The 26,300-nt window shown below is 36.8% G+C and overlaps 3 protein-coding genes across 4 annotated transcripts; 2 read left to right on the top strand and 1 right to left on the bottom strand.

Moving 5' to 3' along the window:
* Positions 1-5,166: 5,166 nt before the first annotated feature.
* LOC142526619 (uncharacterized) lies at positions 5,167-7,246 on the top strand. The gene has a single exon (XM_075631126.1). The coding sequence runs from the start codon at positions 5,401-5,403 to the stop codon at positions 6,625-6,627; it is 1,227 nt and encodes a 408-aa protein (XP_075487241.1). The 5' UTR covers positions 5,167-5,400; the 3' UTR covers positions 6,628-7,246.
* Positions 7,247-7,934: 688 nt separating this feature from the next.
* LOC142526618 (uncharacterized) lies at positions 7,935-21,997 on the bottom strand. Of its 2 annotated transcripts, none has more exons than XM_075631125.1 (15): positions 21,585-21,997; positions 20,455-20,857; positions 20,216-20,382; positions 19,961-20,105; positions 18,176-19,058; positions 17,823-17,923; positions 17,509-17,653; positions 17,359-17,427; positions 17,234-17,279; positions 11,524-11,987; positions 11,193-11,272; positions 10,162-10,297; positions 8,841-9,030; positions 8,576-8,658; positions 7,935-8,398 (listed from the first exon to the last, which is right to left on the bottom strand). In XM_075631125.1, exons 1-15 carry the CDS (start codon positions 21,688-21,690, stop codon positions 8,276-8,278), a joined length of 3,141 nt encoding a protein of 1,046 aa, XP_075487240.1. In that variant the 5' UTR covers positions 21,691-21,997; the 3' UTR covers positions 7,935-8,275. The 2 variants fall into 2 exon arrangements, with proteins under 2 accessions (XP_075487240.1, XP_075487239.1); XM_075631124.1 differs by having other exon boundaries at positions 7,938-8,398; positions 19,966-20,105; positions 20,205-20,382.
* A 1,314-nt stretch (positions 21,998-23,311) lies between these two features.
* LOC142527947 (uncharacterized) lies at positions 23,312-26,055 on the top strand. The gene has a single exon (XM_075632951.1). It carries the CDS (start codon positions 23,448-23,450, stop codon positions 25,971-25,973), a length of 2,526 nt encoding a protein of 841 aa, XP_075489066.1. The 5' UTR covers positions 23,312-23,447; the 3' UTR covers positions 25,974-26,055.
* The last annotated feature ends 245 nt before the right edge of the window (positions 26,056-26,300 follow it).

Here is a 26,300-nt window from a genome sequence, read left to right as displayed (position 1 = left end):
TGATAAGGACAAAATTGTCAAACTACATTTATGTTAGATAATGATCAAGTTGCCAAAAAAACCTGAAACTTTAAAATTCTTTGATTTTTATTTTCTTATAGATGAATTGAACAAACTTTTTTCACAAAAAATATTAATTTGAAAAGATTGAAATACCAAAATATATTGGTTTTATTTGCTTATAGATGAAGTGAAAAAGAATTTTTTCACAAAAAACTTAATTTGTAGAATTTTTTCACAAAAAAAGTTAATTTGTAGAAGATTAAAATAACAAAATTCTTTTGTTTTATTTTCTTGTAAATAAAGTGAAAATATTTTTTCCACAAAAACTTAATTTGTATAATGATATGATGTTAAATATCTTTTATTTTACGTTCAATAAGATTAATTTTTTTTTAAATGAAGAATTAAACTAATGAAGCCAAATAATTAAACTAATTTTGTTTTTGTTTTAACAAGGTTGGTGTCATGAAGAATGTTAGATATTTAATTACATTTACAAAATTATACAAGAATTATCAGATATAACCCTAATAAATATTTCATTGATATTTATTTTATCTATATTTCCTTATCAAAAAGAAAGTCAACTAATATTGTTCAAAGCCTTGGTTTATTTTATCTATATTTTTTTCCACAAAATATTAATTTGAGAATATTGAAATACAAAAAATCATGGGTTTTATTTGTTTATAGATGAAGCGAAAATAATTTTTTCCCAAAAAAATTAGTTTGTACAATATTGAAATACCAAAATTCTTTTGTTTTATTTGGTTGTAAATATAGTGAATTTTTTTCACAAAAAACATAATTTGTGTAAGGGCATGATATTAATTATCCTCTATTTTGCATTAATTGAGAATAATTAATTTAAAACGACAAATTAAAATAATGAAGCCAAATAATTAAATCATGTGGGTTAGTGTTATGAAGAAGGTTCGATGGTTAATTACATTTTACAAAAATGATACAAAACATTATTGAATATAGAAGAAAGATGACCTTATAAATATTTCGTGAGTATTTATTCTATCTATTTTTCTTTATAAAAAAACCCAACTAATATTTTTCAAAGCCTTAGTTTATTATTAAAATTTAACAATATATGATTGAATACATACAGTTTTACTAATTTTAACTATTTTTCGTCTTTGTAAAGATAAGAAACTATAACAATTACTTATTTGATGATCTTGCAATTGACGAAGATGTATTTTTATAAAGGATGGATATAAGTAAATCAATTATAGATTTATGTAATCTGAAATGACATATCTTTTAAGGTAAATTTTTAAAATTATTATGAATAAATCTTTACAAAAATTATTCATTATTGCTCAATATTTCTCCTTATGAGTTATGATTGATAATAAGAAATGTCAAATTTATTTGTTTTTATTTGCTTGTAGATGAAGCGAACATATATTTTTCACAAAATATTAAATTGAATATGATTTGTTTTATTTTGTAAATCTATAATCTTTTGAATGAGTTATATATGCAAGAAGTTTCTCAGAAAAAAAATTAATATATACAAATTTAATACTTCCAATAATATAGTATGAAATATATAAAAAATTATGTTATCGTAATTTTGAATTTTTGTATTTAAATAACATATTGCATAAATATGTTATATCATTAAGAGTTGAACACTTTTTGATAAATATAATAAAATATTAATTAATCATATTTTGTCAGTTGTCTAGAAGATAGAATAACCAAAATTTCATTGATTTTATTTGTTTGTAGATTAAGTTAAAATATTTACAAAAAATAAATATAATTTGCAGAATATTGAAAGAACAAAATTCTTTGGTTTTATTTGCTTGATGAAACAAACTTTTTTTTTCAACAAAAACTTAATTTGTGTGGAGATTTGTAGAGACATCAAATAGAGAAGAATATACATTTCTTCTCATAAGATTTGCTAATGAAGATGGCGAGAATATTGTTTTTCACAGAGAAGAAAAAACTGATGACAACAAAAAATCGTGAAAGCAATATAAATTGAAAATATAAAAGAAGAAAACATTTGACGCAATAATTTAATTTAAGGTTTAGAATATATTATCTATGTTATATTTTTATTTTTCATAAATCAATAACATGTGGTGAAATAAGTGGTCAACGTTATGTATTATACTTTTTTATTCTCTCAAATTTAATTTTAATAACTATTGTGATATCAATTTTATATTATATTTTCTCCAATGTCTAATTTATACAAAATTATAATATTTATTACTACTATGTTTTTCAACAATTATTAATTTATTTAGATTGCGCTAGGATAAATTGATTTCAAATTTATGGATTAGAATTATAATTTTCTTGTTAACAATGAAACAATATATCAAATCTTGAATCTACGCATTACTTATTTACATATTATTATTTATATAAAGTAGAATAAATTTCAAATAACATTGGGTGGACTTGAAAAATATCATATTTAACATGAAATGCTACTATATAAACATGAAATGAGTGGATTTGAAGTTTATGATGTTACTTCTCTAAATAACAAAAATACATTTGAATGTATTGAAATCCATGGATTTGAAATCCTTCCATTCAAGAATAACCTTAGATTTATAACACATAAAATTTTTAAACAAATATCTTTTGCACTCATTTTATAATAAATGTAGTACAAATTATATTACATTGAATTTCCTACGGATAATGCTAAAGGTACAACCAATATATCGTACTGCGATATTTACAACAATTATATCGTGAGATTTTGTTATTATCTAATGTGATTTTATATTTAATTTATCATGAGATTTTGATAAATTAAATTTCTGTATTGATTTTTTTGAATTGTAAGAATTATTGTACAAATTTGGTTGCACATGTAACATTACTCATTTTCTATCGATTAATATAGCATGAAATCATTAATATATAATTTTTTGTAAATTAATCTATTCGGATCTCATTTCTTTAACAACAATTATTGATAATAGAAATGTATTTTCACGTGCGTCGCACGTGTCTTTTCCTAGTACCTATAAAAGTGTTGATAAAGGACATTTTTTTTCAATTGTGCAATGACAAAATTAACCTTTTATACACACTTCAAGAATAAAATGTAACTCCTATGTTAATTTTATCAAATAACTCATCTTTATACTACATTTAAATGTTTTATCCTTTTAATTTTTTCTCTACAATTGTTCCAATGATTTTATTGTAATTTTGTAATTATATTTTTATTACAATTTCTAATTAAATAATAAATTATAGTATCACAAAAAGATATATGAAAAATTTATAACTATATGTGCAATAGTAGAATAACTAACATATTTTATGGGTTTTTAACAAAGAATTGAAAGTAAATAGTTAAATTTTTATTTTAAAAGATAGTACTATTTCAAAAAAATATGAAAAAAATAATCTATAACGAATATATATGTTATAGGCATAATTTTTTTATTAAATTGTATAACTAAAAAATTACATGTATTGCTTGTAAAATCAATCATCAATCAAAACTTTGAATATGTAATTCATGAAAAGAGATTTAATGAGCAATAAAAAGGCTCTAAGTTATTTTCTACACTAAAAACAATATGTATGATATAATCCTTATAATAAATATAATTATAATGATAATTGATTAGCATTTGTCAAAGTATCAGAATTTTTACATATGATATTTATTATCTTTATTTAATTATTTTGAAATCAAATTAATTAATTCAATAGATACAAAATAATATTTTTTTATGAAAGTTTATTTCTTTTGTTATATTTTAAATTTTAATGGTGAAAATCATACCAATAGTTTAAAATCTATATTTAATAATTATTATATGAGTTTATTTGATATTACCATATAATCTTATTTGAATGTGCATTTCTTTACATATGTTGATTTATTTATTATTTTAAAACTTATTTAACAATAAATTAATAGTCATTAATGTTAGCCTACGAAAGATCGATATATAGAATTTATTATCCATGATATAGAATTGTAAAAATAAAAAGCAAAATTTTTTTAGGAGGTTAAATTAAATATTATGAATCATGTTTTACTATCAATATTACTATTTCATTTATTTTAATATTGTTTTTATGAGTTAGTCACAGTGATTTTAAATTGATAATTATTTGTTTTAGTATACTTCGCTTTTGTAGATTATGATTTATACATTGATAAAATCCATAATTTGGTTGATGTTTAGATTATTATACTCTATACGTGGTGTTTGAATATATAATATTTTTAAAAAATTTGTTTCAGTTTATTTTTTTCTATATATTATGTTCATTACAATTTATTATATAATATAAAATCAACTGCTTGAATTTTAATTTGGGAAACAATTTTGAAATTAAGTTATATAAGTTCTTATAAATCGTCTAATATGATAATAAATTAATTCCTGATAAATAACAAAATGATTCAAATTATTTTTTAGAAAATCAATTTTTTTTAATTTTTATAATATAATTGATATTACGTGCCACGCACGTGTATCATACTAGTTATTAAAATGGTGAGAAGAGAAAGGGATGATTTTTAAATATCCCGAGCTATTTTTAATGCATGCACATCCTCCTTTTCCCAAGAAACCCTGCAGAATCTGCTATATAAATAGAAAGCCCTCCAACTTAGGGATGGCAATGGGACGGGGCGGGTTTGCCATCCCCGTCCCCTAATTATATCCCCGCACCCATCCCTGGATCTACCTAATTGGGGAATCCCCGTCCCCGAACCCGCGGTGATAAAATCCCCGTCCCCGAACCCGCGGTGATAAAATCCCCGTCCCCGTCCCCGAACCCGTTTGAAATACCCGAATATATTATTGTACTTATATATATATAAGTATTATATAATATATATTACTGTATTTATATATATATATATATATAACTGTATATGCATATATATATATATATATATGTTATCGGGGTGGGTTTGGGAGGGTTGGGTATGGGGATAAGATTCCCAAACCTGTCCCAATATATTTTGGGGATTTTTAAAAATCTTCGAACCCGAAACCAAACCCATTAACATATCCCCTAACCCGTCACATTTAAGGTTTGAAAATTGCCATCCCGACTCCAACTCTTTCATTTGACTTAACCAAAGATTTGATCAAGTTGTGTACTTGAACTTGATAAAATAGTGGGTAAAAAAAAATCCATTTATCGAATACATTTCTAACAGCCAAGTTTCTTCCATTGAATGGCCCGGTGGTTCTCAGATGGAAGCCGCTGCTCGTGGCGGAGGCTGGTGGCTTTCTGCCTCTTGTGCTACATACTCATCGGTATGTATTCCTTCATAGGCACTGTACTCGAAGAAGCTGAGAAATTGAACCGAGCACACTTCCGGAACACCGGCTCGGCCAGCTCCAAGAGCTTGAACAGGTGGAAGAAATGATTCTTCCTCAACCATTTGGACTCGAATTCCGTGAAGTAACGAGTCTAAGTGATGAGTTCCTCAATGCATCATCTGCTTTTAGGCCTATGTTCTTTCCCGGAGCTACTATGGATCCAAGAAAGAATGCAGAAAACAGTAGCTTATACTATCAACCAGGGAGGGTATGGTTGGATACTCATGGATATCCAATTCATGCTCATGGGGGAGGTGTTTTGTTCGATGAGAAATCGGGAACTTATTTCTGGTATGGTGAGTATAAAGATGGTTTGACTTACCGTGACCAAGAGACGGGGAGAGCCCGTGTTGAATTCACTGGTGTTGGCTGTTATTCTTCTTTAAATTTGTGGGAATGGAAGTATGAGGGAATTGTACTTCCTGCAGAAGAAAGTAGGACTCATGATCTGCATAAAATGAATTTGGTGGAAAGGCCCAGAGTTATTTACAACGGTGAGACTCAGAAGTATGTAATGTGGATGCATACAGATGATTCCACCTATGAAAAAGCCTCGATTGGAGTGGCCATAAGCGATTTCCCAACCGGTCCTTTCAGGTATCTTGCAAGCAAGAGGCCTAATGGATTCGATAGTCAGGATCTAACAGTTTGTAAAGATGATAATGGGATGGCATATCTGATCTATTCTTCTGTCAAGAACAAGGAGATTCACATTAGCCCTTTGAATCAAGATTACCTGGATATTACCAATGAGACAGCCAGGGCACTTGTCGGATTTTACAGGGAAGCTCTTGCTGTATTTAAGTATCAAGGTATCTATTACATGATTACATCAGGAAGCGGTGGTGGAGCACCTAATGAGGCACTGGTGCATGAGGCTTCATGGATTTTGGGGCCGTGGGAAAGTATAGGGAACCCTTTCGTTGGTGCAAACAAAGTTTTCCGAGTTGGAGCATTCTTTTCTCGGAGTACATTCGTGCTCCCCATGCCTGGCTCGGTTCCTGGTACGTTTATTTTCATGGCAGATAGGTGGAATTCGGATGATTTAAGGGACTCCAGGTATGTTTGGTTGCCTTTAACTGTGAGAGCTGGAGATGGAAGGTATGATGGGCTTCCAATGTGGTCAAAAGTTTCCATCTTTTGGCATGAAAAATGGCGGATTCCACCTAGTGGAAATGGGGGTCTCAACCAATTTCCAGATCTGAGATCACAATTTGAAGAGAGAAACGGAGAACAAGTGAACTCTAGATGTTCCACTACAAAACTTTGATCCATACTAGGTTAATTCTCATTGTAATTGTGAAGTTCAAACGTTCACCATTCTGTTCTTCTACACAAGATTCACAGATCTTGAAATTCAGATGTATTTACAATTTCTTAAACTTTTTAAAACTAGTTTGTTACGCACAAGCATGCCCACTAGGTGTCTCGAGGGCAGATCCAAGAATTCCGAAAGAGACTCTGGATTAGTTGAGATGATGTATATGGGGACGAAACTTTCAATTAGAAAAATTTACAGCAAAAATTGCAAATTTTTTCCTTCTCGCTGTAACTTCAACCTGTAGGTAAGTTCAGCAGTACCAACTCCTACCCAATTGTCTCGCCATAATTTTGTTCAAAATACAAGCATTACTCTTGAATGAAGCTAAAAGATATGCAAGTTCACAAGAAATGATCCTACTATGAAACACATTCACCACTTCATATATGTAGTAAAATGAAATTAAATCAATTTGATTGTATAAAGGAAGGGCATTTTCCATTTGAATCAAGAAACAAAACTCAAACCATCCCAAGAAACCAAACTTCTCATTCTTCCTCCACGAATGCTTCAACTCGAAGAAGCACGAATCCAACGGCAACCCCGATAAGAACCAATGAAGGCATAATAGCAGCAATCCTGAAAATCTCTTCCACAGCATTGCAGGTGGAAGTTAAAGCACCGCCGCCTCTGCCTTGCGAAGATTTCTTTTTCAGTAAGCTGACAATCTTCGCAAAAGACTGCTCAGTGCCAACTGGTAGGCCTAATGAAGCCACATTGTTATGTGCCTTCAGCCCACCAAATGAGCTCAATCCATCGATAAACTTGACTCTTGCTCTCCTCTGGGCTGATACGGCGGTGGCGGCCGGAAACGTCACCGAAGATATTGTAGCCGATATTGTTGCCATTGGTCAAGAACACAACCTACACACAGAAAACGATGCAAGAATCATGTTATTTAAGAAGAGTGGGGTAAAGATATGATGCCCACTAAGATATTGTCGAAAGAAATTTCTTTTACCTGTTTCTGTGGGATTTCTCGATCTAAGATTCTTGATGAAATAGAGGGATTGAACGAGTGGAGTTTGTATGGGGGAGAATTACAAGTTTGAAGTATTTGGATAAGGTTAGTGTTAATATGGTTGGCTTTGACATGAAGATGAGATGAGGTTTACTTAAATGAGTGAATTCTACTATTTATTAGTGGCCAGAAAAAAGATTGGAGTAGTAATAGAAAGTTGCATTTTGAGGAATTGTATATTCGATTATTTTATTTATACACAAAATGATTGACTTAATTACACTTTTGCTGTAGAAATAAACTCAATCATGTAATAATTTCAAAATTTTACCAAAAGAATGTCACTGCACAAAAATGAAAAGAACTATACAGTAGCTATTTTACAGTATGCTTCCTCGAGATGCAGTCATCAGAAACCTTCCATTGGGGCATAGATGACCAAACGTCCGTCTTGAATACAAATTTACATAATCTAAAAATAATATACAGATGGGTGTGTATTAACAGGAGCGTTAAGAGGAAACCATAAATCCATTCTCCCATTTCCTGTGAGAATTTTGACCATTACCAACCTTAAGATCGGAACTCGAGATCGAACCATCTTGACGCTGTGAGAAGAGAATGTAAAATTCAATACTACTCAGGCTGAACTCGCATCTTTTCGTGTACGTCAGTTACAATATCACGCAGCTCGGGGAAAACCGAGATGAGAATAAGTTCCAGTATTCCATATCCAAGTTGCTTTAAACAGACTGTGGACTGCAGTAAATGAAAGGAAAGAGAAAGCATTCACAACAAAGGGAAATGAAATAAAATACAGTCAGGCTCTGGTAAAATGCAGTATTAGTTTTCAACAATAACACGATGCCTTGGGGTTTAGACATATTTTAAGTAATGAGCGGAGGGAGAGGGGGAAGGGTATCTGCTTTTGGTTACCTGAAGGAAGTAGTATACGTCCCTCGCACAACGTTTATACTGCTTTTGTCCAATCAAGCTGACCAAAGTGGTCGGAGCACCATCTGCCATGAGGGAGACAATTAGATTTTGGTATTGATGAGAAATCTTCAATTACCATTATTCAGAAGAACTACCAAATAAGGCTATCAAACAAGAAAAACAAGGAGCAGCATAAGATTCACCTCTAATCTGTTTCTATACCAATATGAAAAAAATATGTAGCAAATTAGATAGCAATACTCACCAAATATCATCTTTTTCAAATCACTAGCTCTTCGAGCAGCTTCAAGCTGTTGCTCAAAAGACCCTGGTTGAGCGACCCTTCTACCACTTTGTTTTCTGGTATTTTGCCAAGATCCCTGGTTAGTTTGACTATCATTTAGTAGACTTTGAGTGTGCAGTCTCAAAAAGAAAGTTCCATCGGGCCAGAGAACCTATTCAGAAGATAATAGTCAGGAAAAGGAAGGACAACTCCACCAAAGAAGTCAATATATGCAAGAGATTCTCAGATGTTTCAACGAACAATAAATGTTCGAGTTACAGAGGAAAAGAATCTTTGCCAACCCACATTACCAACCATAGTTTTAAAAATTGAATCCCACATAGGCCATAGCCGACCAAATTATCAGACAACAAAATACAGAAAATAGAACATAAAATATTAATATGTCATTTAGGACATATAAATTTCTGGAACGCATCTGTACTAGGTTATGAACCTTCCATGACATTAAACTTTAAAGGCAGTGAGATCAAAACCTACAGACAAAATCACACTACAGGTTCGAGTGAAAGAGCCCCCTCAAAGTAAATGTTTTCACCCCAATACCTACGTTGCCGCCAAAACAAAAGGCATGGATCCAGATAAATGGACTGGCTTTGCTGAGGGATTCTACACTTCACGGTCGACGAACCTACTATTGAGGAAGAACAGATGCATTGGTGAGCAGAACAAGAATCAAACTCAACTCTTAGACTTGAAGATGATGCTTTATCTTAAGGAAGGGGGTTTTGTTACAGGCCTGGGGCATAAGGGAAATAGTGGGCTAGACCAAGACTGGATTACATAATGATAATCGAAGGATATAGAAATAGGGAGAGGAAGAGATGGTCAGGCAAGTGGGGAAAAATAAAACGGGGAAAAACTGTGGCTGAGAGGTTAGTAGCCGTAGCATGAAGACCTCTCGACAAGTGGTCATGGATCATAATGCACACTTGAGCAACTGGCCAGAGAATGATGCAAGCGCGACATGTAGAAGAATTCATGATGTGACCATGTCTCCCAAACTTATCGCCCTGGGTTGCGGGTTAAGCATTTTTCTTCACAACAGTTCTGTTGCTTTGTGGCTAGCTTTGAGCCAGGGGGTAAGTAGGAATACTGATTTGCCACTTTCATTGCTGTTTCATACAGAGTATTTCCTTTTAAGAATTGAATATATAATTAACTTACTCTTAGATTCAGATTTGTTCGTGTTTGCGTTGTTACAGCATGGTGATTGCACCAAAATAGCAGTTGAATAATATTCAGGTTAATAAACTGTTGGATAAGAAAACTCGTAACTCACATTGTGAACCCATCGAATTCCTTGAGCAATGACCTCCTCTCTACGGAGCCACTGTATTTGCCTTGAGAGCCAGTCATCAATGGCATCCTCCATGACTAACTGCAATATTTGCTTTGATATCCAAAAAACCTGTCTCCTACAATTATAAAATAAAAAGTATGTGGTCAAGGTATGATCCGCAGAAGAAGGTATGCTCTTGACTGTAAAACTCAATTAAACTGACAATTGTCAAATATAAGTAAAATATCTTCAGACATAGAGAAATCAACAAGGATGAGTATCACTTTAATTGAAATGATGGAAGAATGCCCCAACTGGATGAGAAAAATTTGACTAACTTGCTTTTCAACTATATATTTGGAACATCCACGAGGTTCGGAGAATCGGGAAATTTGGCTAAGCAAAAGCGTCACTATCAAGTATGGCTGAAGAGCGCACAATGATCTTATGATCAGTCTATCCCAACCATTCAAACTTGATGGTCATCGGGTCCTTCAGAAGCTCAATTTTCGACACTTTATTTCATGAAAAAAAGTCATTTCTGGACAAGAAATCTGATTACTTTGCATAAGAAGGACAAATCATCTACAGATCCAATAAGCTTGGTTGAACTCTCAGATGCAGGTTAAGGTCAACCCTCTGCTTGGACAAATATAAGTTCATCCGTTTAATAAGGAGAGTGCATAGAGTGAAACATATCTATGATCATGTATGATATACATACAAGTTGATTCAGTTGCAAGTAAAAATTCCGAAAAAAATGAACAAAAGGATAGGCATGAAATTAGTATAGTGGGAAATTGAGAAAGCTTATGATCCACCGGTAAAAAGGATAAACAGCATTAAAAAGCTGCATCGCAGTGGAAGGCCAAAGGCTCATATACATTGAATTTTTTTCATCAAGTATAATACCTGCAAAGTATTCAGGTGAACAAACAATGACACAAATACCCTAGTTTGAGAAAAGTAATTTCGCATTTAATTGCAAGACACAAAGCAAGTTCATGATTTAAAAGTATGAACAGGATCACCTTAGCCAGCCTCTTCTCTTGAGCTGAAATATGTTATCAACTAAATTCAGAACCGGAACACTTAAATTTGGTGGTGTCCACTGCAACATAAATATAGCTTCAATCAGAGAATTCATAAGAAAGAGTACTAAAATCTAAATATGTGTCCAAATATATGAGTGTGTAGAGAATACAAAGAGGCAATAGGTGCCCATAAAACAGCAGAAGCAAAAAGTCAACCAGGCAAATTTCAACTAAATGACCTAGTGAAAAACAGGATGATAAGTGCGAAGGATAGATGAACCAAGAGGAAGAAGAAGGAAAGAAAAGAAGACAACTAAACACTCAATACCTCTGGAGGCACCGCTGTTGGATCATCTAGGGTAACTGACATTAAGGCTAAACTAGATTCCCGATATTTGCTTGTTGCGGGTTTCATCTTTACACCATGGATTTCCTCAAAATTCAATAAACTGACCTCTTCACCTAGTTTAACAACCCTTGGTGGAAAACCCTGTGAATTCAATTCATTGTCTGAATGCCACCCATTTGCTTGAGCGATAGATTCTAATTCCTGTTGCCCCTGGTTTGCATTATCACCTTCCTCATTATCAGAAAAACTGTTAATTGATTCAGAGGTACTTTCCCTCATAGCCAATTTATATAAATCATCAGTAGTCAAGGACAAGTTTCTGCTTGTAACGGAAGAAGATGGTTCATGAAAAGAGGAAGGTGAGCCAACAACTTTCCTCATCAGACCATCAGAAACTCCTTTGAACTGGCGTACAATATCATCGACAGCATCATCCACATTAACTGTTTTTGACGAGGGATATTTCATACTGATCAGTCCTTTCCAGATATAATTCAAGCACAACTTTTAAAAGTAGAATGATAATAAGAAAGAGCTTATGTTCTCCTGAAATATAAGAGCCTAATTGTTTTTAATCACCATATAGCTTTCTACAATATAATTTATTTAGTGTGGTCAAATCATAGTTGTCAATAGCCCTCGTAGCCCTCGCTATAGCGAATAGCGTAGCGAAGCGACACCACATCGCTACGGACCGCTACGCGCCATGGACTTTGCAATAGTGCTCGCTATCCTCGCTATTGGCACTATAGCGACAATCGCGATAGCTAAAATAGCGGCGCTGTTGCAAAACGAAGCTACATGCTTATTTTTTCTGTCCTTTTTTTTCTTCTAATTTTGGCTTTTTTGGCATGTACTCACTTAGGTTTTCGCTGGAAATTATATTTTTCTGCATTTCTTGTTTTATTTTTGTGTCTTCTATGATATTTCAATGAAAAACTTAAAATAATTTCAGGTTTTAGCATTTTACAATTAAAGTTGATGGAATATTATGCTGAAAATTAAGATTTTTGAATTGATGTTACTATATGCTATATATTATAAATTTATATACTTATGGCGCTTTACTTTCAAATAACTCTCGCTACGCTATTCGCTATGCGCTATAGCCACGGGCAACCTTTGCGCTACGGGGCGCTATGCGCAATTGACAACTATGGGTCAAATTCAAATCCAAAGTGACATTTAAATGCCTGGCTTATTAAAAATCATTTTCAACACAGGCAAACGGTAATCAGGTAGTGGAACTTTTAGTCCTACTTTTATACAACAAAAAATGAAAGCATCACTATTAACGTAAATTTAACAGCCTCAGGCAACTAATTACAAGGTATACATTCAAATGTAAACATCAATTAACACTTTGAATTGTATGGTATATACATTTGAACTTAAAAGGTTATATATCATGATAAAATGAGTAAGGCATCCATGGAATCACAAAATTTTATATCAAGCACCAAAATAATGCACCTCAATTACAACTCTCAGGACCAAAAGTCTGCAGATTAAGAAGTATAGGAATAAAAAGTTAATAAGGTGGGAGGATTTTTGACACTCGAACCTTCTACCCTATTTTGAAAATCTCCAGCGAATTACAAAGGAAGTTGAAACCAGTTGAGTTAAAAGTTTAACAACAAGAATGATTTTATTCACCAAGAATAAAGCCAATATGAAGGCTGGTCAGCCATCATAAAAAAGGTAACAAAATGTACAGCAAGACTCAAGAAAGAAGGCATGCGAAGGAAAAAAAGATCAAAGATCGCGAATCACAAATCAAACTTGGAATTTACAAAGAAAGGAAATAATATAAAAAAGTCAAAAATTTTCTATTTGATTTCATATAACCAGGAATTTGTAGCTGATACCCCATAGATGAGCCTATTACCCATGGCCCATCCTTAGCCCAAATGGAAGACAGGTCCATTACGGGCTCAGGTATTCTCCTATAAATATCAGGTTCGGGTGTATTACCCATGGCCCATCCTTAGCCCAAATGGAAGACAGGCTCATTACGGGCCCAGGTATTCTCCTATAAATATCAGATTCGGGTGTATAACTCAGGCATTCAATTCAATATTGTTGTCAGCAGCACCCTTAGCTGCTCCCCCCATATATCCTCAGTCACTGACTTGAGCGTCGGAGGGACTACGCCAGGACACCCTCCTGGCCCCCTCCTAACGGTCTTCTTCGTGATTTCAGGCTCAGGAACCATTTCAAAACCCTGCGTCTGTACTAGTGACGCTTTCCGGAATCGGACCCTAAATTTTCCGTGAGTATCACTTGGCGCCGTCTGTGGGAACATTTGAGTTGAGACGTAGAGATGGTAGGGAAGAGAGGGAGTAGAAGAGCTACCTCAGCATCATCGCGCCCTCAGAGGGGACCCGAACAGTCTCATGCTGAGGCAAGGCAGGAACAACCCCATCAGGAGGCGAGAACAGAACAACCTCGTCAAGAGAACAGGGTCGAGCAACCCCGTCCTAATGAAAATGTGGGGAACTTGACCCTGGAGCAGTTGGGTCAATTTATTACTCGGACAGTGGATGAGGCAATGAAGAGGAATCAAGAGTCTATGTTTGCAGAAGAGCAGGCCGCTCGCCAGGAGCAAGAGGAGGATGTGGAGGGCCACCAGAGCCGGGTTGAAGAGTCCCCTCCAAAGTAGGGAAGTTAGTGAGATAGAAGAGATGTGGAAGGAGATATGGAGGTTGAGGGAGGAGTTATGAAGCAGAGCGCCGGCACCCAAGAGAGGAAGTCCCTTTTCACTAGCCATTTTAGAAGAAGGACCTCCTCCAAATTTTCGACAGTCGAATGTGGGAGAGTACGATGGACATACTGACCTCGAAGAACACTTGGGGAGATTTGAGAATGCGGCCCTATTACATCAATATTCAGATGGGATCAGGTGCAGGGTGTTTCTGGGCACGTTGGTGAGGTCAGCCCAGCAATGGTTTAACACCTTGCAGCCCAACTCTATACGAGTCTTTCGAGGATTTTTCCGCTGCTTTCTTGCACAGATTCGCTAGCAGCAAAAAACACCAAAATAACTATTTGAGCCTGTTTGTGGTGAAACAACAAGAAGCTGAAACTTTGCGAGAGTTTGTCCATCGTTTCAACAATGCAGCGTTGGAGATACCAGCGGCCACTCCTGACATCATGATAAGTGCCTTTACCCAGGGACTTAGAGGAGGAGAGTTCTTTAAATCGTTAGTAAAGAAACCTCCATCAAGTTATGATGATCTGTTATCTCGGGTGAAAAAATATGTAAATCTTGAAGATGCCCAGCGGCATAAGAAGATGGAGCAGCGACCTGGGAAAAGTAGAGCTGAGGGAGCAGAAAGAGAAAGTAGGAAGAGAGGCACGGGCGAGAGGGAAGATGATAAGGCTAGGGGCAGAGGACAATTCTCATCCCATGTTCCTCTGGATGGGAGTCGGGACAAGGTGATGGAAGTGAGGGAGCCCGAGGGGAGGTGGGAGAAGTCGCAAAGGGTTGAGTGCAGTGCTAGATTGCCTTCGCGGGATAGACGAGAAGGATCCTCATCCAGGAGTCGACAGAGGTCTCGCTCGTCCCCTAGGCGTGGTCAAGGCCCTCCATGGATAAAGCATAGGATCGGGGAGCAGAGAAGAGAAGATCGATGTCAGGATGTCCCTCAGGAGCCCGTCGAACCGAGGAGGGGAATGAATGAGGATAACCACCCTACGAGAGGAATGATTCATATGATCTCGGGGGGTGCTACTGACGGAGATTCCGGGCGAGCTCGGAAAGCGCATGGGAGGAGGTTGGAAAACTTTGAAATATCTAGGGGTGCAGACTTACCACAAGACCCCGTCATCAGCTTTGGCCCGGAAGACCTTAGAGGCGTTGTGACTCCACATAACGATGCCTTCATGGTGACAGCTACCATTACCAATCATGATGTGGCAAGGATATTTATTGATAATGGAAGCTCCGTGAACGTCTTGTTCAAGAGCACGTTAGATCAAATGAAGATGGAAGGATTTGAGTTTGAGCCGGTCTCCACCCCGCTGTATGGGTTTGCAAGACACGTCATCCCGCCTTTGGGTCAGATTGTGCTTCCCCTATCCTTGGGAACTGATCCACGGTGGGTAACAAAGATGATAGCGTTCACCGTGGTGGATACTTTTTCAGCGTATAATGGAATTCTAGGACGGCCAGCCCTGAAAGATTTCAGAGCCGTAGCTTCCACGTATCATCAAAAGTTGAAGTTTCCTATGGGGAAGGAGGTGGGAGTCTTGTGTGGAGACCAGAAAGTTGCGCGACAATGTTATGAAGGAATAGTGAAAGAAGAGGGAAAAAGAGCGCGTGTGGAGATTAACATGATTAGGAGAGGAAGAAGTGGGTGACCTGGTCCTGGTGAAGGTACAAGGAGAGAGGAGGGGAATTATTTAGGCCCGGGAATGCTTACCACCTCAGGGAATATCATTCTGGATTTTATCGTTGATGTATTTCATCTTTGCATTTTCCTATGTAATCAGTTGGGGTTCAATAAAATCGAGTTCTTCTTTTTCAATTCATGAATGTTGTTATATTAGGAGGATGATATAAATTTTATTTTCCTGCTAAGGCATCGCCTAGCAGAGGAGCAGAGTGGGGAAGGAGGATAAATTTTATTTTCCTGCTAAGGTATCGCCTAGCAGAGGAGCAGAGTATTTTCCTGCTAAGCGGCGAGGATGGCGTGATGGGCGAGGGGGCGAGACGGGGACGTAGGCGAAGGGGCGAGGATGTGAGGGCGTTGGGCGAAGAGCGAGTTGGTGGCTTAGCAGAGGCAGGGCTTGGGCGAGCCGGTGAGGGGCTGGGCGAGCGGCGAGGCAGGATGGGCTGGCGTAGGGCGAGCGGCGAGGATGGCTGTGCTTAAGCGAGGTGCTGACACGGGTGATGGCGAGGTGATGATGAAGCGGTGCTAGGATTACGATTTGATTTGTTTCCAAATTTTTGGAGACCGACGAGCGGCAGGAAGAAAGTGCACAACTCGCGCTCGGAGAACCAATGACAACACAATTAATCGAACTTTGAACCTACGATTCAGTTCGACTCGGGAGGGGGAGACTGGTGATACCTCATAGATGAGCCTATTACCCATGGCCCATCCTTAGCCCAAATGGAAGACAGGTCCATTACGGGCTCAGGTATTCTCCTATAAATATCAGGTTCGGGTGTATTACCCATGGCCCATCCTTAGCCCAAATGGAAGACAGGCTTATTACGGGCCCAGGTATTCTCCTATAAATATCAGGTTCGGGTGTATAACTCAGGCATTCAATTCAATATTGTTTTCAGCTGGCACCCTTAGCTGCTCCCCCATATATCCTCAGTCACTGACTTGAGCGTCGGAGGGGCTACGCCAGGACACCCTCCTGGCCCCCTCCTAACGGTCTTCTTCGTGATTTCAGGCTCAGGACCATTTCAAAACCCTGCGTCTGTACTAGTAACGCTTTCCGGAATCGGACCCTAAATTTTCCGTGAGTATCAGTAGCAATATGCAGCAATCGAGGAATATAATTAGAGTAATCAAGTATCTAGGTCGCTGAAAGTCACGACTCTAGCATCAATAACCATGTTGAAGTGTCATACCAAGACAAATCAACCAGAGTACTGCACATCTGCATGCTGAGGTGATTCAAACTAACAAAAAGCAGATAAAAATGACAGTCGAGAAGAGAAGATGCATACCTGCAAGACTCCTCATCGCAGAAGATGATTTTCCAAATGAATAATTCTTCAGAGATAAAGGAACCATAAATTAATCAAGACACAAAGGTACATATTGTTTTCTAAACAAAAAGCCAAATGCATACCTTAGAGGAAGCACTTAGAAAATCCCACACTTCATGTTGCTCGGCAACATTGGCAATTGACAAGAGATCCTGGTAAATAGTTAAAGTTAAAACAGCGTGAACATGAAATAATAGAAAAAGGCACCCAACGAAGTGTTGGGGCAATCATACCTGAAGATACTTGTCAAGCTGAATGCAGCGCTGATGAACAAAAGAATCCTCCGTACTTGAAGAAAATATCCTTTTGGGAGGTAAATGCAATGTATAATTAGGAATGTCCTTAAGATGTCTATGTAATCTCTCAAAATTTCGATATCTGCAAACAGCAAGACAAAATAAATATCAAGTGAACAATTAAATAAATAATTGAGTAATCCAAATCTACTAAGAAACTCTCGCTCAGTGGAATGAAAGAAGATCAACAAAGTTGAAAAGTATTATGGGTATAGCAATATCTTTTATTCAACTGGATGCACAAACATTACCTTCTTTTCACAAACCAAGTATTGTAGTCAGCATCAGTCACAGCAATTGAGTAAACTGCAAAGGATTTTGAGCCAAGTTTCTCAAAGTATGCTCCAACAACCTGCAGAATCAAGGTTTGTTGATCAACTCAAGGCACTATAAATCATCAGATGGCACTAATCAATGGTTTCCATAAATTGTAAAAGAACTCTTTAACTCAAGCTTCAGTTAAAGTAGCTGATCATGCAAATGCAGGCAAATAGAGAAAGCCATTTACATTATAACATCTTGCTCGTTAAATTCTATTAATCACTCATACATGCTTTACATTTCAAGATTAACGCAATATAAAAAACAAACTTAGTCGTCTTACTCGACATCTTAGCTTCAGAACATGCAGCCCTTCACCATGAATAACCATATCTGAAATACTCTTCCTGCTGTGTATATTAGGCTTCTTAGCATCTGCACTGTAGTATTCTGAAATGATGGGCGCAGTACCTACACTATTTAGTGTATCTTCGAATCTAGGATGAATGCGTAAATCAGAAGTACTGTTTGATTTTTTAAGCTTATTTTTATTTTCATAGGAAGAAACAACAGCAGTTTTTTCCAGATCCTCAATGGTAGATCCTTCCTTCAAAAAAGCTTCCTGGTCATGATCTTTTGAACTGCCAAAAGCAGCAATGCTGGAATTGGTAGGTTGGTTATCTTGTTCAGGCCCGGTAGGTGGTTTCTTATAATTCTTATCTTCTGCTTCGATTGATGTTTTGGGCTTCTGCACTGGTATGCCCGCGAACAATTGTTTTTGTGGGAGTGGGACTGTGATGTCTAATGAGCCAGTACCTTCAGAAGCCAGAGGTCGTGGAGCAGCCTTCTTTTGGAGTTTCTTTTTATAGTTTCTTCCGATGGCCCACATGTTTTCAAGATTTTCAGGCATAAGGACTTCTGTTCTTCTTTGGTTTGCTGCATCAAATGCTTTTGCCCATTCAGCAGGCCGTGGAATGTTATCAGCGAAGAAATTTCCTGAGGTATTGGATTTCAGTGCCTTCTTATTATCGAATCGAGACAAAGACAAATCAGTTTCTTCAACGCCAGAAGAAACATTTTTTTTCAAAATAGATTCACTGGTTTGGTAATGTTCTCCAGCAACAGCTTGATCACAGTTATGACTCTCAACCTTAGATGATTGATCAGCAACAATATCCTCATTATTATAGGCAAGCATAATATACTCAAACAACTCATTAATATACCTGTATAAAAGGTTAAGAATAATTAGATTCCATAATGGTGATGCTCCAGCGACAAAAAATTGAAATGCCATAAAAATTGATTGATTAGAAAAGAAGATTTCTGTAAGCATTCACAAAAACTTCGATGCATGCATGCCACAAAAAATGATTGATTAGAAAAGAAGATATCCGTAAGCGTTCACAAAAATCTTCGATGCACGCCATGATGATAAGTAAATTATGAGAAACAGAGTGACTTTTGACTACAACAAATTAGGAGTAAACAATAATCATGACACCCCTCTTAAGCAAGATCAAACTTTTTATGATATCCAACTAAACCCCCTGTTACGATCATAAAGATGGGCCCAATAACGAAAAGCCCATTATTAAGAATGTTTAAATCTAGAAGACACAAGAAAGGGATTCATGTGGGGATGGAATAAAAGAGGTGGGGCGAGAGGGTTAGTGGAGTGGATTTCTTTATCATGAGAGTCAGCACTAGCTGAGCTAGGGAGAGAATATTTTCTTATTGCGCAGAGAAGATATCTGGGAAAGAACATTTTCTTCTTTCAGTTTATAATATCATCTTCTTCATTTCCATTCCAGAAACTTTGCTCTTATTCTATATTTGCAGAATTAATCCTCATTCCAGATTTGCGGCTTAGAATCATCATCTCCTAACACCCCCACATTTTCCTTGAATAAGCATTCAAGGAGATCAAACTGGTCAACTATTAATCTTGCACCAAACACTTACGTAACAATTAACAAGATAACCAAAAACATATGAAACATCAAGTGGCCGTCTGATCCGCATAGTTGCAATCATGATCCAACCAAAAAAAAAATGGAAAAGGGAACTTCTTAAAAGGAAGAATAAAATAACTTGTTTATGATTTAAAAAGTAAAATTACTGGCACCTCACCCTGGGCTTGCAAAATCCATGATAGGTTGTACAACCAAACAAGTCAAAAGCACACGAGCAATGCACCGAACTAAAGAACAGTGTGCTTCCCTTGGTCTTAGCACGACAGCTAAAAGGCCTCCCATGAGCCGCTGAAGAACCTATACACACAGAAGCAATAGATCTCATGAACATCGATCAGAAGGAGAAAAAACGAGATTGAGCAAACAATTTGTTTCTGAATCAGAACACTTCTACACCTTGTACTCACACTCTGGAGATATCAAAGCAGGATGAAGTTCCTTAGAGGACAGAAGATGGTGTTTCAACCTCTCATCCCGTTCTTCAGAGGACAATGTTCCCATAACATCCACACCAATACAAGCCTGGTTTCTTCTAAAAAGATCGAGGTGATCTCCAACCAGATCTACCACATCCCTGGAGACAGGAGAAACGAAGTTCAATTGCTAGTAAGCTTTTGCAATAGCACAAACGCACAGTAAAATATACCTTGTTAACAGGTCAACAAGGTTTACTTCTTTGATTCTTCCAGATATTTCACCAAGAACATCCATTATTATCCCACGGATAAGCTCTGGTGCCTCTTTGTCAGGAGTAATATCAGAATACCACAAATCTATCACAAAATCACGCAAAATTTGGTTGATAAAATCTTCAATAGCAGCCTCTACAACAGGAGAATCTATTTTTCTCTTCCATTTTTGAGCAGGGGTCAGGGTACTCAGGCGGGAATCATTCACAGACAGCTGCTTTTTTTCTAAGTGCGATAAGTAGGACAATGGTCTGGTGTTCCGAACCTTCCATCGGAATTCCACCTCATTAAGTAGTATTCGTAATCCAGAAACCAAGAGTACACCTATTGGAATGTTCATCAACATTGATTTGCTAGTATCTGCCAAAAATGCATAAATGTAGCGTACTGACTGGGATTAGAAAAAAATAAATAAATAAAAAAGTAGAAGACTCGCAGGAAGAAATTCCATGGGAAACAACTTTAAAAAACAGTTTATAAAGTTGAATTCTTGTCCCTAATATAAATATGGTTCAGTTACATTAAAAATAGCAGTGACATTTGCTTTAATCAAACTATGTCAGCTGAATTAGCATAAACACAATGTGAAACAAGCTTTCCTAATAAGGTAAGGTACCAGACAACCAAAACCTTCCAATACGGCAAGGTGCCATAGCTGAACCAGTAGAAAGGGACTGGTGTGATGGAATAATTACACGCATCTTTATCAATTATCATATAACACAAAATGTAGTATAACCACCAGAAGCACGAAACAGTTTAGGTACATTTAGAATGTTACAGATCATACCGATGGTAACTGCACCTCTCTAGTGTCTGGTATAGCAGAATTTACTGTACCTTTTTACAGTTTCTTCAACATACCATAACACCAGAAATAATCCCCTAAATTTTTTTGAGTTAATAATCCCCTAATTCTGTGCACATGCATAATCCTAGGATCAGCATTATACCACAGAAAGCAAGACCAAAGTTAAAACCGAAAATAGAATTACAAAGCAAAATTCATTCTTTAAACAACAGATTTTCATCATACTCGCAATTAAGCAACTAAAACAAGAAACAGGGAATGGAAACTGAGATTTACGTGTCAAGAAATAAGATACTCCAAATATGCAGAGAATCCACCACACAGCTCGAAGCTTAGCTTCTTCGATCAGATCCTGTACACTCTCCATTGCCTTCTTCATCATCCACTAATACTTTGTTGACAATTTCTTAGAACTAAAAAACTTGATCAAATATACGGAAATTGAAAATTCATAAAAGGAAAAGGAATCAAATTCGACCGCCCCACTGCAAAATCGAATCTGATTAATAACATAAATAAAATCTAGTAACAGAATCGGCGTCCTTCCAAGGATTCTGGAGTAAAATTCAACTTTTTTTCAGCTAAAAATATTCAAAATTCCGGTCGTCTCTCAGTTCGAATTTCTGGGTAAATAAAGCGCTGGAATTCTCATGAGAGGAGACATAACTAAAAGCGTTGGAATTGAAAGTAAAAACGTTCTCAACACGTTTCCATTAACTCTGCCTAGTTGTCCGATCGGTGCTCACTGACAAAATTTTCTTTTTTCTTCTTTTTTCAATTTAATAATAATCTGTACGAAATTTTCATTGCATTGATTTGAAATTTATAAATTTTGATAATATTTTTATTGATGAAATAATAAACTAAATTTTAAATTTATATTTTATTTATTTTAAACATTAGTTATAAACATTAGTTATATAAAATAAAATGAATTTCAAATGTTTTCATTATTGAATTAAGTTGAAATTCATCATAATTAATATGAAATACAGTAAAAACATGTCAACAACGGATTTGGAGTTTATTGTTATACTTATTCAAAACAATAAAAAAATTTTGAATAAATTTAAAATTTATCGATCTAAATGTAACATAAGTAATCATTAAAATAAGTATAGCCCATATGCAGAAGTTTGACATATTATTTCAAAATAAAAATTTATATTTATAACTTGTATAATAGTAATGAACACATATAAATTATATTAATATATTTGATAAATTAAAAATATATAAAATTTACAAGAATGTGTTAAATATAAGTTATATGTCTTCATAATTCAATATAATGTTTAATATTGAAAAAAATATTATAATTTCAGTAAAATACAAAATCATCTAAATCTTATTTAAATTAAATTTATTCCAATCTTATCTTGTTGAATTCAAATATTTAATAGTCCAAGGTTGTTATTTAGTTTTCTATTCATGTTAGTTTGTTTTTACCAAGTCTATATTTGCCAAATTTTTTGGAAGTTTGATAGTGAACGTTGCTTCATTTTTTGTTATTATTCATTTTCAACTCTATATAATAAGCACAAATGTTGATCTAATGTGGAATCGTATGTTATGAACTATGACATGTAATTTTAAATATTTTTCCATCGATCATTTCGTAAAATAGTCATTAGCTGTATATAATATACATGTGAAGTTCAATTGTTCAAGTATATGTCTCAATATGCGGCAACTGAAAAATATGGACGTAATATCTTGAAAATAGGTACACCTCCTTTTCTATTTTTTTTTTAAAAAAAACAAAAATCCAATGTTCCGACGAAACAAAATGCAGAAGCGTTGCTGGATAACAAAAAATTACAGACAAACAACATAAAAATCCCAGGATTTTCTCACAACCAAAGCCAAACTAATCTAAGAAAAGAACATCAACCTCTATTCTTAGTGTTGTGCTTTTAATCCATTCAGAAAAATTAGGAGAAATATGAGCAAAGCCTCCTAAATTCTGTGCACAGAATTCACACAGACCTCTCCAACAACTTGAGGTGAAAATGCTCCAAGAAATATGCTTCACCAGCCTCATGCAATCATCCCACACCCTCCATATATTCATCCTTATTTCTTCTTGTTTATGTCTTTACAATTAGCGGCCTTGGGCTTGTCCTAGGGGGTTAGGCAATGGCGAACCCTCGGAAAAAATTTGCTTTCGGCTGCTTTCTCTTCGTCTTTTCTCTTATCTCTTCATTCTCGAATGCATTAACTGATCTTGAAGCAGCACATATTGCTCGTCGCCAGCTTTTACATTTGGAAAAAGGAGATGATCTTCTTCTTGAGTACGAATATTCGGACGATACAGGTGCTACATTCCCAAATTCTAGGCTAAAAAAGGCTTATGTTGCTCTTCAGGAGTGGAAGAAGGCTATATATTCTGACCCATTTAACTTTACGAGTAACTGGGAGGGAGCAGATGTTTGTGCGTATAATGGTGTCTTTTGTGAGCAGGCCTTGGACAATTCTAATGACACCGTGGTTGCTGGGGTCGACTTGAACCATGCAGATATTGCAGGGCATCTTCCTGAAGCTCTTGGGTACTTATCAGATATCAGTCTTCTGCATATAAACTCGAACCGGTTTTGTGGGATCGTGCCACCTACTATCAAGCATATGAATCTTATCCACGAGCTCGACTTGAGCAACAATCGATTTGTGGGACCTTTTCCGGACGTTGTATTGGAACTTCCCAATCTCAAGTACCTTGATTTAAGGTTCAATGATTTTGAAGGGGAATTGCCAAAAGAGTTGTTCGATAAAGACCTCGATGCCATTTTCTTGAACAACAACCGGTTTCATTCCAACATCCCGGAGAATCTAGGCGACTCACCGGCTTCTGTGGTGGTGATCTCCAACAACAAGTTGAAGGGATGCATTCCACAAAGCATTGGAAACATGGCAGGTATGTTGGACGAGTTCATCGCATCGAAAAATGAGCTTTCTGGGTGTTTACCGGAAGATATCACCCTTTTGAACACTACCACAGTTTTCGACATCAGCTGTAATAAGTTTGTAGGAGACCTTCCACAAGGCATGGAATACATGCAAGGCTTGGAAATCTTGGACATTGAAAAGAACACGCTTAGGGGTAGGGTGCCTGAAAGTATCTGCACATTGCCAAGTTTGAAGAATTTTACATTCTCTTCGAACTACTTCGATACGAAGGATCCACAATGCTATCCCGACGTCATACCAGGGCTCATGGTAAATGGGAATAAAAATTGTTTTGTTGGAGAGGTACAACAAAGATCGGAAGATGAATGTTACAAAATCTTGAAAAAAGTAGTGGATTGCAATTCTACGGGATGCAGACCTTCTAATGATGGTCAAGGGGCAAAGCCGAAGCTTCCCAAGAATGACGGTCCTTCAAAACCAAGCCCCAAGAAAGAAACTCCAACGAAGTCTAGGGAAATTCCACCTACGGTAAAGCCAACCAACCCCTCAGCACCAAAGTCACAACCACAAAATCTTAAACCAATCTCACCAAAGTCTTCTCCACCAAAGGCTTCCCATTTTACACCAACTCTACAAAGTCCTAAACCAGGGCACTCAAAGCCACCAAAGGTTTCGATTCCACCTCCCACAGTGAGACCACCTAAGGTTCATGTCCAACCTCCTGCTCCGAAGCATACTCCAATTCCGATTGCTCCTAAAGCAGAGAAACCGATTCCATATACAATCGGTGGATCCTACACATCACCCCCACCACCCATTGGGTCGCCTATTCCAGTTTTCCCCCCACAGCCACGTGCAAATTCAGCTCCACCACATATATTCTCGCCTCCACCGCATGTTCAGTCATCCCCTCCACCACCAGTCTTCTCACCCCCACTGCCTGTTCAGTCACCACCTCCGCCACTTGTCTTCTCACCTCCACCACCTCATATTCAGTCACCACCTCCACCTCTAGTGTACTCACCACCACCACCTCCGGTTGTCTCCCCTCCACTTCCAACGTACTCACCACCACCACGTCCGGTTGTTTCTCCTCCACCTCCAGTGTACTCACCACCACAGCCGCCTGTCCACTCCCCACCTCCTCCACCAATGTACTCCCCACCCCCACCACCACCACCACGTCGGGTTGTTTCTCCTCCACCTCCAGTGTACTCACCACCACAGCCGCCTGTCCACTCCCCACCTCCTCCACCAATGCACTCCCCACCCCCACCCCTTTTTTTCTCTCCACCACCACCTGTTCACTCTCCGCCTCCACCTGTCCATTCACCGCCGCCACCTGTTTTATCTCCCCCACCTCCTGTCCAATCACCACCGCCGCCGCCACATGTCCATTCACCACCTCCACCAATTTTATCTCCCCCACCTCCTGTCCAATCACCGCCGCCGCCGCCGCCTGTCCATTCACCACCTCCACCAGTTTTATCTCCCCCACCTCCTGTCCAATCACCACCACCACCGCCACCTGTCCATTCACCACCTCCACCAGTTTTATCTCCCCCACCTCCTGTCCAATCACCACCACCACCGCCGCCGCCGCCACCATTGTTCTCTCCACCCCCACATATCAACCTACCGCCACCTCCAGCTCCTCAACTATCACCACCTCCTCCGGTTTTCAAACCAGTCGTCCTCCCACCACACTTGGGCGCAAGTTATGCATCCCCACCACCACCAGTTATCCCAGGATATTAAGGGGTACTATATATTCACCAATCATGTTTGCTTTATACATAGAATTAATCCAAAAATATATTTCCAAACAATCACTTTGTTAGTTCTGTCTCGCCCTTTTTGTAGGTGCAAATAAGTGGGATCATTCTTATGTAGAAATTTATATGCACCTAATACATTAATCCGTCATTCACTATTAATTTTCATTGCAGAAATTGCATTGCAGATATTAGCTTCTTTTGAAGACTTAAAAAATATTGAGAACATTTTGAAGAAAAAGTAGCAATGTTAAGATTAAAATATCGTTTCACTATATTTTTTCGCCAACAGAATATTGAATTGGGACCA

The sequence above is a fragment of the Primulina tabacum genome, chromosome 15 (assembly GCF_025594145.1).
Source record: "Primulina tabacum isolate GXHZ01 chromosome 15, ASM2559414v2, whole genome shotgun sequence".
Taxonomy (NCBI): Eukaryota; Viridiplantae; Streptophyta; class Magnoliopsida; order Lamiales; family Gesneriaceae; genus Primulina; species Primulina tabacum.
The sequence above is the reverse complement of the archived record's forward strand: the minus strand, read 5'-3'. Positions and strand labels throughout refer to the sequence as shown.